The sequence below is a fragment of the Dendrobates tinctorius genome, unplaced genomic scaffold (genome assembly GCF_039654945.1).
Source record: "Dendrobates tinctorius isolate UK_male_01 unplaced genomic scaffold, ASM3965494v1 ptg000008l, whole genome shotgun sequence".
Lineage (NCBI taxonomy): Eukaryota > Metazoa > Chordata > Amphibia > Anura > Dendrobatidae > Dendrobates > Dendrobates tinctorius.
The window spans coordinates 8,448,550-8,467,798 of NW_027361676.1; the positions used below are offsets into that span (position 1 = coordinate 8,448,550).

Sequence of the window (19,249 nt, forward strand, 5' to 3'; positions counted from 1 at the left end):
GATAAATCAAATTTGGAGAAATAAGCAAGATCTGATTCGATTGTTTTTGAAATTTTGTCCAGATTAGTTCTGACGACTTTGTGTAGATATGGTTCAATGATTATACCAAGGTATTCAATACAGTTGTCTTCAAAACTAAATTTGGAGATTTGTCTCATTCATATTAATTGCCATGAATTTTGATTTTTCGGGGTTTATTTTGAAATAGGACATTTCGTAGAATCTGTCTAATTCTCCTATTAATGTTTTGAATGAATTTTGGGGATCGGTTAGAGTAAATATCAGATCATCCGCATGTAGGCCCACTTTATGTTCAGCACTTTGAGATGCTATACCTCTAATTTCTACATTTTTCCTGATACTTTCTGCAAAAGACTCCATAGCCAAAACAAAGAGTATAGGGGACAGGGGGCACCCCTGTCTGGTACCATTGGTAATGCCGAAGGGGTCCGACAGTCTTGTTAGCTAGAATTCTTGCGGTGGGATTTGAGTAGAGTGCGAAAATGGAAGAGATGGATTTTTTGTCAAAACCAAAATTTATTCAGAGTGGCCTGTAGGCAAGACCAACTGACTCTGTCAAAGGCCTTTTCGGCATCCAATGTTAAAAAAGTTGTTTGAAGTTTCATTTTTTGGCTTAACTTCTTGCATTTCTTTGGGGAAGGAATTTAGTTGGGCGGCCGAATTGAATACAGAAGCTAGATGAAGTGACAGGACCTTGGAAAAATTGTTTGTAGTAATCATTGGATAGTCCATCAGGGCCAGGGGCTTTATGATTTTTTAATTTGTTAATGGTACTAGTTAATATACTTCCAATTCAGAGAAAGGCGCATTTATTAATTCTAAGTCAAGTCTGATGAGTTAACCTTGGGGAGATTGATTTTGTCCATGAATGAGTTTATCATTGAAATGTCAATTTTGGGAGAATCAGATCTTTCATTTAGGTTGTACAAATTACAGTAAAATTCTTGACAATGTCTTTGGGGTGAACGACTTTTTGACCCGAGTGGGATATGAGATCATTTTCTTTATGCGCTCTTTTTTTAGCTTTAGCATCATGTATTTGGTGGGTTTGTTGATGGATGTATACATTTTAGCCCTAGAGGTTCTGATTATTGCATCTTCCTCCTGTAGAATTTCCACACCCAGCCTGGGTCTAAGGTCCAAGATTTCCGAATGAATATCATTTGAGAGAACTCGTAATTTATTTTGTTCTTTCTCCTTTAAATATATTTGTTTTTGTACATTCTGAATCTGCTCTCTATTTTCCCTCCTGAACCTAGACGCAAGCTGAATGAAGACTCCCCTAACAACCGCCTTGTGGGCATTCCAAAGAGTAAAATTGTTTACCTCTTCCTTTGTGTTTTCAGCAAAGTAATTATTTAGGGTTTTATCTAATTTTTTTTTATGCTCTTGGATAGCGTGGGGTTACATTTCCAGAGTGGATTGGAGTTAATTGGAGAATCCAGTGCTATCTCAACCAGGACTGGACAGTGATCAGAGACAGATTTATGTAGGATTTCAATTTTTTTTTTGCTTTACTCAAAGTAAAGATATTGGAGAGTATGAGATCTATTCTTGACGAAGTCAAATGTGCATTAGAATAGTGTGAGTATTCGATTGAGGAGGTGTTGAGACACCTGAAGATATCGAAGTATTCATTGTTTATTAGCCAGTTTTTAGGTTCTGAGCTTTATGGCGGACCGAAGATGACGAGTCCATCTGAGGGTCTGGCACTATGTTGAAGTCTCCTGCCAAAATCAAATCACCAGACCCATTTTTTTCAATTTTTTTGTTCAGTTTGTTTAGAAACGTGATAGGATTCTTATTGGGTGCGTAAAGATTGACCAGGGTAAACACTATTATTTATGCTACCTTTGAGGATATGGAATCTGCCCAATTCATCTGCAATCTCCTCCGTGAGTTTAAATGGGACGTCGCCACTCACCATTGTTAGTACTCCTGCCTTCAAAGAGGAGTGAAGGGATTTGAATACGTGTGGATATTTATTGTGCTGAAACATTGGATGCTTCTCCTTAGCCAATTTCACCTCCTGCAAACAAACTATATTGGGTTTTAGACGGTTTATCTCTCTCCAAATATATGATCTCTTATTTGTACTATTCAGTACATTATAAGTAAGAACTCTCATGAGTATCGTATAAACAGTCAAAACAAAGGTTAACAGAAAACAATACAAATAGAAACTAGTCAAACTTAGACTTTTGTAGTTATAAATAAACTACCGGTTTTCTTGGAGGACTTTGTGCAAGGCAAAGTCTCACCTAGGTCTGGGTACCAAATAAGCTTATGGCATAGGACCAGAGAAAAGACTTCAGGGTTTTTAAGACCAAAAGGTTGTTGTCTCATCAGTCTTGGTCTTGAAATTCTGGTTCATTATCCAGACATCTTAGGAATCTGAGACCCTCCTGCGGGGTAAAGATTAGATTGTCTTTACCTTTGAATCTGACGATTAGTTTGGTTGGAAATCCCCATTTATAGATTATGCGTCGGTCTCTTAATTTAGATGTAATGTCCTTAAAATTCTTTCCTGGAGTCCATTGTGGCCCTTGAAAAATCTGCAAAGATTTTTAAAATTTCCATATGGATCAGGCAAGGAGCTCTTCTCTCTAGCTGCTCTGAGGACTTTCTCCTTTGTTCCGAAGAAATGGACCTTCATTATTGTGTCCCTAGGTTTCTGTGGGGCCACTCCTTTTGGTTTATGAAGTCTGTGAATTCTATCTAATTTAAGGTCAAGATCCGTCAAATTTGGAACCAGTTTCTGGAATAAATCTTTTGTGAATTTAGGGAGTTCTTCCTGTGTCACAGATTCAGGAATTCCTCTAATTTTGAAGTTACTTCTTCTGCTTCTGTCTTCCAGGTCAGTGATTTTATTTTTCAACATCAGTATCTCAGCCTAGAGACAAGTGCTCTGCTTGGAGGAGAAAGAGTTGTCTTTTTCAACCTTAGAAAGCCTGTCTATTTTCCCCATTCTTTGGTTTATAGCCGCACAAGTTTCTTTCAGAGTTCTATCATGTTTTTCTAATCCAATTCTTACCGACTCATTGAAAGTCAAAAACAAGCCAGCAAGGAAACCTTCAGTGACCACTGTATTAGATGTGAGGTGGGATTTCAAGTCTGGGAGTGAAAAAGAGTCATAACTTTCTTGAGCTGGTTCTCCATGGTGTTTTTTTGCTGCCTGTTTCTTGGGGGTTTGATTAGGAGAGTAATCTTCCGAGAACTCATCAGAGTCAATAATACGAGGGGTTTGTGCATCTTTCTCTTTTCCTTTTTCCATTTCGGATCTTTTGAGAGACTTTGTAGTATCCATGTCATCTCCATTGGTTGGTTTTTGTATTTCTCTATTATTTCCCTTTAGGGTAGATGCAAAGGTAGGAATTTTTGAGGGTGAAAGTTCTCTTAGGCCCCTCTTAACCCCCTTTATTGTATTGTGGGCGTTGGTTGGTCCACTTACGTTATTGTTTGTCTGGTCTCAGTGGTGACCTACATCTAACGGACTCCGCAAATTGGAAAGGTCTTCTATGGATTTTGAATGTCTTTATTGGTAGGACTTAGTATTAGGTTTCCTGTTAGGTGTGCTCATTTTGTTATCGTGCAGGTTATCATAGCTTAGGCAATTACAACGACGTCTCATTTGCGGTGTGAAACACTCCTGAGATCCAACGGCGTCTTAGTTGCGTTTGGAATCTCTCCTGTGATCCGGCAGCGTCTCAAATGTGTTTGGAATCTCTCCTGCGATCCAACAGTCTCAATTGCGTTTGGGATCTCTCCTGCAATCCAACGGCGTTGCAATTGCAACCTCAAAGCCGCGACTACCACGGGGAAGTCACAGAACCCTCCCAGAGTCAAATGAGGGGGTTGCTATACCTTATAAATCACCAACTACTTTGTCTTGTGCCTCTTGATAGGTGGAAAGGGTTGTGAAGATTGATTTCAGGTTCCTCTTGGGGCTAGTTTCTTTATGTGGAATCCCACTTCCTGTATGTACTTTCACTAGGCCCAGATTCTGATGTGAGGAAACTTCAGGTTTCTTCTGTTTATAAGTCCTAAAATCGACTGAAAAGGTGCCCAAAGTGGTCACAAAGCATTCCTGTGGTCATCAGGAGCAAAAAGATTGGCCTCTTGTAGCTTTAAAGTTGCTTTTGGTGAAGTCCTCACTGGAGCTATAAACTCCTGCTTACATGGCAGAAGTTCAGGCCACGCCCCCTCATCCTGTAGAATGTAAGCCCACAAGGGCAGGGTCCTCTTCCCTCTGTACCAGTCTACCACTGTTAGTCTACTGTAAGATATTTGTATTTTGGATGCAATCGCTTTCCATGTACAGCACCATGGAATTCATGGTGCTACACAAATAATTATAATGTGAGCTTCAGGGCAGCTCTAGCAGTCATGGCCACAACTAGCGCTGCTCATAGCGATAAATAACATAGTACATGGTCAGTTATATTCGATCTTCCATTTTGAATTCTCAAGGCAAGTACATAACTAGTTGATTGCTCCTTAAATCCTTGTTTGCATGTGTTCAAAGGAACATAGTATCTGCAAGAATACTGTCCATGGGTGTAAGGAATACCATGAAGACCAATACAGGTCAAAAAGCAAGGGCACGAGGCAACTTCTGCACTCGTCTGCTATATGGACAAACGCTCGGAGCTGCACAGTCACGTTTGTCAGTTTGAAGTCTGAACGGCAGGTAGCCTTACAGAGATAGCTAAATTGAGAGGAAATGAGGACTCATCAGTGGCTTCCTCTGGCAATACCAGTACATCCAAGGGAGGCAAGCAGCGGGACGATCTGCTAAGTGCAAGAGTTGGGAAAACCCCTTTAAAGCCAAGATGTAAGCATAATATGCTGTTGCATGTAAGGGGGCAGGTTAAATCTGGAGGAGTCGCAGGTACAGATCTTAAGAGTTCCGTGTATTGATGAGGAGAGCACACCCTCTGCAGTGATTAACCGGCTGATCTGTATGTGCAAGTGGAGTACATTTACTATTGAAAACAAAATGAGGCAATAACGCAAAGCATGTAGCCCCTGGGCATCTATACAATGATCCTACAGGTACACTGAGGGCATGGCCTTATAATCTATAGATTTTATTATTTCAAAACAGCAGCTAATATTGTACAGTTGTGGGGAGGTTGAACAGACAGACAGGTCTGACTGTGGTGAGAGGCAGAGGGACAGCGCGGTGTAGGTACAGGGGCGCTGAGATTAAGAGAAAGGGGTGCTGTGTTGCAGTTTGACCATTAGAGGGCAGTGGGGAGTGTAGGAGAGTGACTATGTAACTGCCATTGGTCAAGATAACTGCCAGGTGATAGTGGGCGGAGCTACCAGGACTGGGAGTATAAAGGCTGAGGGAAGGTTCTGGAAGGTCCAGTCAGCCAGGGGAGCTCACTAAATAGAAGGATCTGCCGTAGAAAGACGGTAAAAAGCCTTCAGAGAGAAACTGACAGTTGAGATGGTCACGGGGGGTGGCCCAGAGGACAGTAGCCGCAGACAGAGAATATAACCCCTGTATCAGTCTCGTGTCTGTCGGCGACAAGAAGTGGGTCACTCCCCATCGCTGTTGGATCATCACTCCCTCACCTATCCTACATTTGGCGTAGTCGGCAGGATCATTGCCACAAATACAACACCTTCAGTGGCAAGCCTGCTCCCAAGTACCACAGGCCCCCAAGCCGTACGGGGTGAAGAATTTTATTTTTTTTTCTCTCTCCTTTTCCTGTGGATTACAATTTGGACCTGCGCTTCGGATTGCTGGCTGCCAATAAGTAAAACCAGAGCAGAAAAGTGTGCTGTTAAAATGACTGTGGCATTTCAGCGTCAGGAAGAGACACAGGAGTTTGCAGCCGTAACGGACAATCTAGGACGGTGTCGCATCTGCCCCTGGAGGGAGCGACTTACATCAGGAGACAGCCGCCCTCCCATGCTGGACCTTGGAAAATGGGTGGAGAGGCCGACCAACGCCCCACCCCCGAGCAGGAGTGGCCCTGGTGAAGAGACTGAGTGTAGCTGCTTAGCGCCATTAAGTCTCGGGAACTCGGGCGATATGCAACGTTGCAGTTGCCGTGGCCTCGGACGCCTGGAGTGGAAGTTGAAACCCGCCAGGAGACCTGCCCCTCGGAGCCACGCGCCATGCCCCGTACCCCGATGCAACCGCCGGTGGAAGAAGCTGGACAAGTATCTCCCACGGAGCCATCGGGCCTGGAGGCCGACCCTGCCGGACGACAGAGTAAACATCCATGGCGATTGGAGGAGCTGCGGGAAAGCCTGCTGGGAGCCGTGACGCCGGGGAAGGTGAGCGTTCCCCCGGCCCAGCCGGCGGCACTACAGACAGATCCCACCCCCACGCCCAGTGCACCAGACAGGTTCCCAGGCCCTGACGCTAGCCATCGGCCCCCTCGGCCGACCTCCCGCTCTCCAGCAACTACGACCCTAGATGACGTTACGACTCCTAACATCCCGAGCCGCCCCGCCAGTCGACGCCATTGCGGAGCCAACCTGCGGCTGCCCCTGCCGTGATCTGTCTTCCAGCCGCAGCCTGTTCACCGGAGCCTGCTGTCACTTCGGGCCCACGCAGGTCACCGCGGCCTACTTACCGACACCCGCGGCCGCCGCTGTCCCATCTGCGGCCATGGCCTCCTTGATTCCGGCTGCGGCCGGCTACACAGCCTACCCGATGACACCTGTGGCCGTTTCTGCTCCGTCCGCTACTCCAGTTGTGGCCTGCTCCCCAATGTCTGCGGCCACCTCTGCTCCACTCCCGGCTGCGGCCTGCCCACCGGACTCTGCGGCCTATACCAGACCCTCTACTTGGGTTGCGGAAATTATTGAAAAGAAGGCCAAGGAACGGGAGGTGTGGGCGTTACTCCATGAGAAGGGGGAGGCCGCCATGTCTGTTCCACGGTCATACGGGCGGCTGGTACATATGGACACAGGCAAGGGCAATGGTTTCATTAGAGATCTTACCACCAGTTATAAAATTTATTTAAACGTGGCCTCCATCAAGCACGGCCGGGTTCCGCAACCAGGAGATCTAGTCTCCTATGACATGGAGTATTGCCCCCGCGGCTACTACGTGGTGGCAGTCATCGCCTACCTTGAGGGGTACAAGCCTCCATAAAGAAACAAGGACTCCTGGGTCTCAAGCATTAGGGACACTCGAGGCTCAGAGATACTGCTGGCATTCCACAGACTCTACGGCTGTGGAGTCCCCTGTTTTAGCGAAACATCGGCCGCCAGGAGGTGGCCCGGAGCACCTATACAATGGACTGCCGGGACAGCAGGGCACCGTTGCACAATGAGGGGACTGTTCCACGTCCCCATGGGAAGTATATCCTCCTCCTGGTGCAGCAGGGATGCCTAATGGGAGTGTTTTTCTTTAAGGAAGGGGGAGCACCCCTGTCCTCATTTGGTTAATATTTTTTTTGTTGCTTGTTTGGAGTGTATTGTTTTTGTTAAAAAAAAAAAAAAAAAAGTAAAAGGCTAAAAAAAAAAAAATTATGTTTGATAAAAACGTATTGCAGTAAATATGGTAAAGTGTGTAGTAAATTTGACATGTTGAAATGTTAAAAAGAAAAAAAGTGTGTTCAACAGGTCCCGGGTGCTTGGAGAATGCCGACCATGATGTATTTAAGTGGGCAGGATGACGAGACAGGAAGAGTGTAGACAGACAGTGGTCCTTCAGTCAGGCCCCAGTACCACGTACCCCCAGAACAAGATTTTTCGAGGACAACAATGGACAAAGGAAGGGGGAATGTTGGAAGGTTGAACTGACAGACAGGTCTGGCTGGCTGTGGTGAGAGGCAGAGGGACAGCACAGTGTAGGTACAGGGGCGCTGAGATAAAGAGAAAGGGGTGCTGTGTTGCAGTTTGACCATTAGAGGGCAGTGGGGAGTGTAGGAGAGTGACTGTGTAACTGCCATTAGTCAAGGTAACTGTCAGGTGATAGTGGGCGAAGCTACCAGGACTGGGAGCATAAAGGCTGAGGGAAGGTTCTGGAAGGTCCAGTCAGCCAGGGGAGCTCAATAGATAGAAGGATCTTCCGTAGAGAGAAAGACGGTAAAAAGCCTTCAGAGAGAAACTGACAGTTGAGACGGTCACGGGGGGGGGCCCAGAGGACAGTAGCCGCAGACGGAGACGGTCTGAGGGTACCAAGTGGACGGTGTACTTTGAATGGTGAAGCGCTGTGGTGGATGTGCCTAGGGCAGCCACAGTGGGGAGAGCCACAAAGGACACCACGACGGAGAGTATAAGAAGTGAAGGTACCCGGGTCTGTGAACAAAAAGGACTGAAATTCCTGTGATGCATGGCGGTGGTCGTCAGAGAGGCAGCCAATAAAAACGGACCTGTTGAATATAACCCGTCTCAGTCTCGTGTCTGTCGGTGGCAAGAAGTGGGTCACCCCCCATCCCTGTTGGATCATCACTCCCTCACCTATCCTACACAGTAAGAAAAGCAAAGTTATTGCCCAGAGATCTGCTGCAGAGGACATGTGGGCTATAGACGTGACGTCACTACTGTAACCTGTCAAAGACCAGACCAGTGGAAGAGAGGAACAGAAAGCAGGAAATTTAGTATGCAAACCCTTTAATCCACGACCTATTCGGACAGATGTATTATCGTGGGTGCGCCTCAACTTTGCTGGAAAATGTAGCCAAATGTTAGTGGCTTTTGTGGGGAAAAAAACTGTTTGCACCCAACTCAAAAGGGACGTGTGGCTACATAGAGTGGTTTCATTCATGCCCAGCCACAAAAAAAAAAAAAAAAAAAAAGAAGAAGAAATTGGTCTAAGAGTAAGGCCGAATTTAGGTTTGGCTGCAGGTCTCCTGACTTGAACTCAGTCTCATATATGACTATGAGACTGTTGGATCCAGGCTGGGAGACCAGCAGCCAGTCCATAAATGAACATCTGAATATGGCCTTAGACAACCAAAAGGCGGTATAGAGTTAGACTAAAGTATCTAACGATGTGCCAAACTTGTTATCAAGCAAGAGTCACTGTGATAACTCGCTTTCAACCTTCTATATTAGACAATATTACTATTTTTGCCCTTCTGGTGAGAAAATACCAATCTAGTATGCTGCAAGATCATGGGGCACAGGATAGTATCATATACCAAATACCGTACTTTGAATATTTGAGAAATTGTATACGGATTAAAAATTATACCAACTTGAAAACAATAGTCCGTCTGTGTTCTGGATCTAAAGGATGTGACGATGGTGGGTGTGGACCAAATGTACCACGGGGTGGGCTTAGCCTGAAGGGGTATGACTAAGTGGCTAAATGGTCTTCACTAGAACCTCTGATGGTGATAGGCTTGGCCGTCAGGGCAGCCACCAGACCTACAGCAGCTGACCTAAGGGTCAGAGGCAAAACACGATGCAAAAAGGGCACAGAGAGATGTGGTCAGACAGTCCAAGCTCGGGGCCGGGAGAACAGAATCAGAACACGAAGCTGGGGTCAGGAGCGGAGAGTTCAAACATAGCGAGTACACTAGCCGGTTAAGTAGCAGTAGAGACAAAACAGGAATGCACCCACACAGGTAACTAGGAACCTAAATTCAGGCAAGGAGTGGAGGTAGGAGCTGCCTCATAACCCGTGCTGGCAGGGGATAGGTCAGGGAAGGAAAACAACTGAAGGGCACAAGGGTTTAAATTTCTGCAGAGTTTGGCCATTTCTCCCTATTGACAGGTGGAGACAACAGGAAGACGCAGCAGTGCTCCAAGAGGCAATTCAGCAAGACAGCCTGACACAGGGAGCAGCAGAGCGGCAAACATTGAGTAGGACGGCGCCCACTAACCATGCGAAAGGAAAGATTTGGTGTAGGCTTCAGTCCTCTATACGTTATCCAGTTTTTTTTCCTCAGGAGCCTAAAATGAACAGGCCTGTTTGTTGCCAACCACCTGCTTGTTGTACCCGGCTCAGAGCGGTCGCCGTCCACTCCTGCCGGCCATGTCAACAGGGAAGCTCTTCTCCTGGGCTGCTATGTCAACGGGCAGGACTGCTGGCATCATGCTGATTGACATCAAGTTTTACACCTGGCTCCCTTCTGCCTAACAGCCTTACACTGGCAGTCATGCCCCATCAACAGAGCAGGGTGGAAAAGAAGCCACTGCTCTGATGTGACATCAGTGGAAGCCACTGAACCTGCCTGTTAGTTCTTAGACCCAGAACAAGCAAAGAAAAAAAACAACTTACCTATTCCTTTGCAGCGCGTGGTATGGGAAAACGCATAACCACCTTAGGCTGGTTTCACATTAGCGTTTTTTTGCGCAGCGCATCGTGCACGTCCATGCGCATGCGTGCCTACAGTACAGACCAAAAGTTTGGACACACCTTTTCATTCAAAGAGTTTTCTTTATTTTCACTCTGAAGGCATCAAAACTATGAATTAACACATGTGGAATTATATAGTTAACAAAAAAAGTGTGAAACAACTGAAAATATGTCTTATATTCTAGGTTCTTCAAAGTAGCCACCATTAGCCAACTTTAGCAAGCGTTTGAAGAGTTAACATGGCTAGAAACTGGTTAAAATGCATGCGCCTAAAAAACACAAACGCATGCAAAACGCATGATGCGTTTTTTGCATGCGTTTCTCTTGTGCACGATATGCTGCGCTAAGAAACGCTAATGTGAAAGTAGCCTCTTTTGAGCAAAAAAGAAATACCGTTCCAGCTGTTCCAAAAAATATTTATTCATTCATGGATAAAAACAACATAACAGCGATGGACAAGTTCACATGACCCTCAGGAGCTACGCGTTTCGAACACACTGTGGCGTTCTCTCTCAAAAGAGAATGTCCATCGCTGTTATATTGTTTTTACCCATGAATGAATAAATATTTTTTGGATCATCTGGAAGCTGGAATGTATCTCTTTTTTGCTCAATTAAGTTCTTAGACCCACAGAAAAAAAAAAAAAAAAAAGTCCCGGATAACCCCGTTAACTGGAGCTCATCACACTACTCCATGTTTGATGTGCAATAATTCAGAATTTTCACTAGTCCAGCAGAGGAGCAACCCCAATGTCAAATATATTTCAGCTGCAAAACTATAGGAAGGAAAAAGCAAAACGGAGAACTGAAAATCTAAGCCACCCAAATAAGTTGATAAGCAAATTCATTCTGGTAAGAACATTAGTCAGATGTTGTGCTTTAATAATTTCCATATAAAAAAAAAAAAAAAAAGACATCTGCAATTAAACCTGAAAACTCAGCTATTCTCAAGCACCGGATCAGAGAAGCAGAAGTGTGGGCAGCAGTACGATGGTTCTACAACTGGTGAACGATGGAAAATATTCACCCACGCCGCAGCATGCTCCTCCACCGGGACTCTGTAATACCCGTTTTGCCAGTCATTAGCTCTGTGAAGCCATCACTTTGTGAGTCACTAACAGAATGTCAGCGGCTACTTTTCATTTGAAGTTTTTAGGTTTTTGGGTGGAGGTGTCATTTTGTAACAATCCAGCACACAGACAAAGCCATATATATTAGTGAGGGAGGGAGAATAAATTATTAACAAAGGTCTCCAGGTACAACGCTAAGCAGAGAAACCTTAAACCAAGCTTTGGAGAAGAAAGAGCATACTTCCTACTTCGATGAGAAACTGTAACTGATCCCAGGACTCAGGCCTCACAAAAAGTGATGTCTCCATAAGAACACGGCCACAGACATAAGTCACCCACTCTGCCAAGCTTTCCGGAGAGATATATTACTTCCAAACTTGACAAACCAGTTGGGCAGCTTTATGGTAGACCTTAATGTGCAAATGAAAGGTTAGCAAAATTGCAGCCATTTGCTCCCACCCTGCCCCTTTGTACCAGTCGGTGGAATGTGACCAAACTTTTTCAGAATGTCCAATGTCAAATAGATGGTAAAGGCAGAAAGTGGTATATGAGGGTTGAAGCACACGTATAGGGAGTTCTGTGACCTGAAACAGGGAACGTGTGGATCCTGCTCGATTTTGTGGTGGGGTGGAAGGCAGAGAGGCCGTGAACCTATTACCTTCTGTATTTTTTCACGCACCCATAGATTTGAATGGGCAAGTCTCTTCCAATATACGGAGGAAACTAGGGCATGGAGAAACATTTTTTTTTTCCCCCCCAACGCAAATTAGGATAAATGGGGTATAAGGGGAAAATCGCTCATCTGCACTGCCTCATTGACTACCATGGGTTCAAGCGCTGTCTGTTTTTTTTCCCCCCACAGACCACACTCGAACCGAAAATACAGTCGTGTGAACGAGCTCTATAAGGGACACCCAAATGTGTGACTTCACCAATGTCATTCAAATGAAACGCGTCAATGTGACTAAAGCCATAGGGCAAGACCCGGAAAACTATACGTGTAGGGGGGCCTCCAGGATCTTCCCAATGATGTCGGAAGTTTCTATTTTCAGGAAAGAAACCACCTGCAGGGGTGTTTAGTAACCAATATCACCGCTTTCCCTTAATGAAGGGTCACACGCACGCTCGGGTAAACTGAGCACGAATGGTTATGGAGGAGAATGGGGGATTCAGACGTTATATTCATCAGGCAAACAAGTTATCAGCAGAGAACTCCTGAAGGTGTATGGGACACACACTGACCCACAGTATGGATGCTGAGCCAATGTAAAACTTGGTCATAACCGGGGATTTGCAATGTAATATTAACATCACACCTGGACGTGTGTCAGAGTATAATACAACATATGAGTAGTAGATTTCTGCTACTTTCTGGTGTAAATTACCCCAAATCTGTCACAGGCCACTTTGCTAAGCTTCTCCCACCTTAACAAAAAAAAACAAAAGGGCATGGGTGACGTAAAATGACAAACAATGGAAATATATATTTTATGGAGAAGGAGTTTTCATAAAAACTTTTACAATCCAAAAATGCAACATTTTTTTTCAAATGGTTTTAAGTCAGATGCTTGTCCTGTGATGCGATTACAGAGAAGGATCCCACACGTGCCCCCATCACATCCACAGATAGACCCTACAACAGCTCCTTCCATTCTGGTTACGTTATTGCTCCATTATGGGATTTTCTTCCAACAGATGAGGTGTAAAGTCCAAGGCATGGAGCGGTTACAGGCAGCACTCTAATAATAATTATTAACAGCAAACATCACTGAGAAGGTGCGACGCTCCATATTAAGGCCTCCGGGCAGGTCACAGACTGAAAAAGGAGATACAATGCATATCCCGGGGGATGCGACCACTGGGACCAACAATCACGTTAACTGAAATTGGGAACTCTGCAGATTAAATGGGGGTCACAGTAAATAGACGAACCTTCCTATGAATAGATGATACATTTCTTATCATGCGACTTAATTCAACGCATTTCAGGCCATCCCCAGTGACCATTCACACATGGCAAACTTGGCGCAGTAACTTCTGTGACGGACACTGTTCGATTCATATGAATTGATCGTTTTAGCAGCTAACCATTTGCGCTGCTTGAGAACACACATTAGGCCTAAGGCTGTGTGCACACGGTGCGGATTTGGCCCAGCGGATTTGCAGCAGAACTGCATGTAAAGTACAGTAGCAGTAAAGGCTATGTAAAACAAAATCCGCTGTGCACATGCTGCGTTTTTTTCCGCGCGGATTTGGTGTGGAATGAAAAAAGCAGCATGTCACTTCTTTTGTGCGGTTTTGCTGCAGTTTTCCACCTGCTCCATTCTAGAAATCCGCAGGTGGAAAACCGCACAAAGCATGCAGTAACACCACACAAAAAAGCACTAAGACTAGTTTCACATTAGCGTTTACGGCCGCAGCGTCGGGCTGCGCACAGCCGCCGCTAAGCCCCACCCCTGCCGTGCCTCCGCCGGTAGCTCCGCCTACGGGCGCATGACGCTGCATGCGTCCCCTATCTTATCACTGGGGACGCAGGCCGTGCGCAGTATGCGTTTGGCGGCGCATGCATCCTTTTGACAGTGCGCCGAGCGCAACGTCAAAAGGACGCATGCGCCGCCAAACGCATACTGCGCACAGCCTGCGTCCCCAGTGATAAAGATAGGGGACGCAGGACGCATGCAGCGTCATGCACCCGTAGGCGGAGCTACCGGTGGAGGCGCAGCAGGGGGTGGGGCTTAGCGGCGGCCGTGCGCAGTCCGACGCTGTGGCCGTAAACGCTAATGTGAAACTAGCCTAAATCCGCAGGAAAAATGCAGGTCATTTGACCTGCGGATTTAGTAAATTCTGGCCGGAAAATTCCTAAGCAGAATACGCACCGTGTGCACATGGCCTTAAGGACTTGTACACACACCTTTTTCTTTCATTTTTTTTTTTTTTAATTTGTGGGGGTGGATGTGATGGACAGTAAAAGGTAACAGCTTGAACTGAACGTACTGTCACACTTAGCGATATCGCTAGCAATATCGCTATAACTTGTGACGTTATAGCGATATCGCTTAGTGTGATACTTACCTACGACCCACTCCCCCGCTGGTTATCGCTGATCGCGCGAGAACGTCCAGGACTGTTTCTCGTCGTCAGCTTCCTGCTGGGCTTCCTGTGGAGGGACGAGCGACGCGTGGACGCGGGCGGGAGGACATCAGGATCGTCTCGTCTGACAGGTAAGTAGTGACCCCCGACCCCTGCGATGTCGCTGGTGAGATCTGCCTGTGTGGCAGCTCACTAGCGACCACTTAGCGATGCACCAGTGATCCTGACCGCGTCGTATCGCTGGACGGGATCGCTGGTGGATCGCTAAGTGTGACAGTACCTTAACTCTTGATGATCTGATAAGGAGCGTACGGTAAAAATAGATGAAGAGCCACCATACTAAGAGCACCAACCCACCCCCCACAAAAAATGGCACAAACTAAAAATGCCACTGAAAATTAATATACAGAAACCTGCTGTAATATTAAGTGCTACTATCAGACAAATAGATCCCACTGCTGAAAGGCTCAATCATACAGGATTCCCCGACGTAAAAGCAGAGGTTATAGCTATAGAAAACATGAACAGGTAAAAAAAAAAAAAAAGGATGGATGATTCCAGGCTAAGTAGTATGAGAGCTAGAGAGAGAGCGGTCCTGACACGAGAGGGACCTGCCCACACACTGCACATAGAACAGACTTCCTGCACACTCGTAGCCGGCCTGCTGAGAATAGTAGCCAACACTATGGTTCAGAGAGAGGAAGCCTCAGAGAAGCCTTGTCGTACAGTGACAAGTCCCTGCTGCAGATGGACGGCATTCATCATCAGCCTGAATCAGGATGGAGGACGCATCTCTGCCACACATGCACCTGCTGATCCCAGCACTAGTAAACCCCGAGGTCATGGGCACTGCAACACTCCACCTGATGCCTCCTCAGTGCCCAGGATGCACCCCACAGTGCCCAGGACCCACCCCTCCCCCCAGTAGGCACCCCACAGTGCCCAGGACACTGTTTACAGCCCTCAATGGCCTTTTATCCGACCACCGGTCAAATTCCTGGGGACCACAGTGCTAGGACCAGTAAGCATATTTTGATGGCCACTGGCACATTAATTTCTTCTTGAGCACGCACACAAATTCACTACTGAACGCTGAGGCGCGTGCAACAAACGATTACGTCCTGCACCAGTGCCAGCGTCAGGACGTACTTTGAGGGCGTAGTTAGAACATAATTTGCACCCCCCCCCCAAGGAAGGTATAAATATCCAAATGGTCCTTGGCAAATAAAAAAAGGTTTCCCACCCCTGGGCTAAATGGACATTGTGACGATACAGCATTTCTTATTACACTTTATGTAAATTCCTTAGGCCCAGAATCATAGGCTATTGTCTGAATTATTGACTACTGAATGTATGTGTTTATTTCTTCGGTCGGTCAAGTCTGAATGTTGACTCTTCTTGTAGGTTGAATCATTTGTAAATTGAAGAATGGTTGTTATTTACCTTTTATATCAGCTCTTACAGTTTATTGTACTACTATCTTTGCAAAACAGGGATGCAGGGTCACTGAACAATGATGCTTGCTAATATACTGATTACACATTATACCAGGCCACACAGTTTGTTGACTTGCAAACATAGAAGGATAACCCGCAATGTTTGAGTACTTGCAGTTGATCCTCATCACCCCTTCTCCTTGACCTGTAAAATGATGGCGTGAAGGACAGTTGTGAACTATATAAGGAGACTGTCTCTGCTCCAAGTAACACTACAGGATGTCAGCTTAGGGGACCAAGACCCCAGCTGTAAGAGCACAGATCTGTTTAATTGACCACCACTAAACCCTCAGAGACATCGAAGTATCCAGGTCACCTGGCCACAAACCTCACTGCTCTTGGTTAGCTTCCTAAGCTTGTTGTTATCTCCTCTCTGTGGGTGCCCGCCAAAAGCGGGGTGCCACTGGTGGGGGTAGTTGGCCCTAGAAGCTCCTAAGTGGAAGCTGCTCTACTCCCGGCAAGCCAGAGGAAGGATGAGAATATGTAATTTTGCACCATCTTGGGTATTTTGCTGGGACTGTTCTGTGTGTTATTTGCCTGTTTTGTGGTTCAATAAAGTATTGACACACTGTTTTACCCTCAACGTGCCTGAGTAGTATTATGCCTACAGCAAAAGGAGAGCGGGTGTTCAGTGGGATGATCCTTGGTCTATGTGGTCTTTAGTCAGTGGACTAGAGCACACGCTGACCCCCCGTCTCCACAAACATCTAAGTGCCCAAGGGAAACTGAAAACCTTCCATCAACTATAGTTACTTCCATGTGTAGGGGTTTAAACACTAGAAACTCTCAAGAGTCAGGGACGTTATTGCAAACGTGTGTCATCTTTTCTTTAGGCCGGGATCACACATGTGAGATACTCGGACGAGTCTCGCATCTTAATACCCGACACTCAGGAGTGGAGCTTGCAGCTGCATAGAAATATATGTAGCCGCACACTCCTGTCCGAGTGCCAGGTATTAAGATGCGAGACTCGTCCGAGTATCTCACATGTGTGATCCCGGCCTTCCAGTCAGTTTCCCATAGACCACAGGGGCTCATACGGCTTAGACAACAGTCATGAGGCCCATCTCTCCAGACTCCCCTATAGACAACTCTAGATTTAACTAAGCTTTCATATGTTCACAATGAGGAGAGAGAAGTCAGCAGCTGCCAGCCTCCTTATTCGTCTGAACGATAAAGGGATCGAGCATACAAATTCCATCTGGCGAATCCAATTTGCCCTTCCCCATGCGCGATCAACCTGCCCGATCCGCCCTTCCCCATGCGCGATCAACCTGCCCGATCCGCCCTTCCCCATGCGCGATCAACCTGCCCGATCCGCCCTTCCCCATGCGCGATCAACCTGCCCGATCCGCCCTTCCCCATGCGCGATCAACCTGCCCGATCCGCCCTTCCCCATGCGCGATCAACCTGCCCGATCCGCCCTTCCCCATGCGCGATCAACCTGCCCGATCCGCCCTTCCCCATGCATGATCTGTTGGGGGAGAATCGGGAAGTACGCACAGCGGGTAGGCTGAACTTGGATGGTTCGGCCAACTGCATTCTAATTTGTATGGGATCCTGAAGACCTGTTTTCAGCAGTAACAAAGCCGCGTACTGTCATCCACATGTAATAGCCTGTGAGTCAGATCTGTCACACTAGAGAGGTGCCGGATGGACCCCACGGATTTATAATTGGATCTGATAACGTCTGCCATTTTTGGGGGGGGGGGTGCTAATTGATCTGGTTGTTCTGCCCTAATACCAAGTCCACAGAGCGCCCCTTTAATGACTGTATGCTGTAACGTTGTTGTGCACCTTGTTCTCGAGTCTCCCACCATTTCAGGCTGTTGTTAGTAAATGGGACCATCCTCTCCATTCAGAGGCGGACATGCCCCGCTACCAGGCAGCTGCTGGCCCGCACCACTCACCTCCATTATTACAGATCCACATTAACAGAAAGAAGGAAAAGTCACCAGATCCAAAGAGCTGATCAGATCTCTGCACTGAGGTGAGGAAACATTACTCATAATGTCACCCCTGGAAAGCTGGGGCCAGCCAACAGCAGATCTGAAGTCACACACCACCCTGCAGGACAGTGGCACACTGGGCATGTCTGCCACCAGGATGCCAGGGCTCATAGGTCACAATGTGGAAGCAGGAATGGCAGCTATAGTGCTGATCACCCCGGACGCAGATCTGGATGTAAGTGTGGGCAGCGATGACAGGAGGAGTTGTCGAGGCTCCACACCACGAACACTTGTGACCAGCACTAACTACTCACCAGGTTGAAGACCGTGTCCACCAAGTCCCTGGTGCTCACCTCCCCGACCTCCAGCAGTCCGCTCAGCACTGCGAACTTCATCCGGATGCCCCGGATCGGCACCCCCGGGCCTAAAGCCTTGGCCCCTCCGGGATCGGGGCCCTCTGCGGCTGATCTCTCTTCACCTGTTGTGTGCACCTGCCTCTCCTGGCCGGCCATGGCTGAGTGCAGGAACACACAGGGCCGCCGTGCCTCGCTGTCAGCTGGAAGAGACCTCCGTGGGTACAGAAATCCTGCGTGGGCAGCGGGGGCACAGCTCCAGACCGGCACCGGGACTCAAACACCGGGAACTCCTCCTCCTGTCAGGTGCGACGGGATCACCCCCTCCCTCTTCTCACTCACTGCAGCGTCCTAGGAAGTGGCCGCTCGTCTCCGCCTGCTCCGCCATGCTATTGGTGACTGTCACTGCTGCCCGTGTCGCTATTGGCTGCCAGACGCGGGTTTCTGGCAAGGCTGCCTTCTCATTGGTCTACCTTCTACTTACAGCGCTCTGATTGGCCAGTGCGGCAGCTTGCAGTCCCCTCCTGTCCGCAGGTAAGAGGCAGCGCGCCATGGCAGCACAAGGGCAGGGCGAACCGGTGAGTTCACCTAACACGTGGTGTGCCGGGCCCTAGGCGGAGCCGTTGTCCCGGTGACCACGTCGGTCCTCCATGCTGTACACTGCTGCAGAGCTACAGCAGGCTCTTCATGATACACTGTTACAAGGTGTTTTTGTCCAAGAACCAGAGTGCCATAATGACCCCATCTTAGGGTGTGTTCCCACGGTCAGTGAGCGCTGCGGGTTGGGCGCTCCGTCTTTCTGCAGCGTCCAGCTGTTACAGCATAGTGGATTTCATGAAATCCCATCTGCACTATGTCCTGAGACGCTTCCCTGCGGAGACGGACAAGGGGCGCGTCTTTAACGACCGCAACGTGTCTGTAGTGGAGACGCTCCATCAGTCACTCATTCACTATCATTAGCTGTGGTAAAACCGCATTATCTTCTAAGTCAC

The 19,249-nt window shown here is 47.2% G+C and overlaps 1 protein-coding gene across 2 annotated transcripts in view; it reads right to left on the reverse strand.

The window, feature by feature from the left end:
* LRBA (LPS responsive beige-like anchor protein) overlaps positions 1-18,600 on the reverse strand; it is a 920,035-nt gene extending 901,435 nt beyond the window's left edge. For both annotated transcript variants that reach the window (XM_073576254.1, XM_073576253.1), the window contains exon 1: positions 18,219-18,600. In XM_073576254.1, coding sequence (XP_073432355.1) covers positions 18,219-18,416 — 198 coding nt within the window. In that variant the 5' untranslated portion in view covers positions 18,417-18,600. The remainder of the gene's footprint in view (positions 1-18,218) is intronic.
* Between the last annotated feature and the right edge of the window lie 649 nt (positions 18,601-19,249).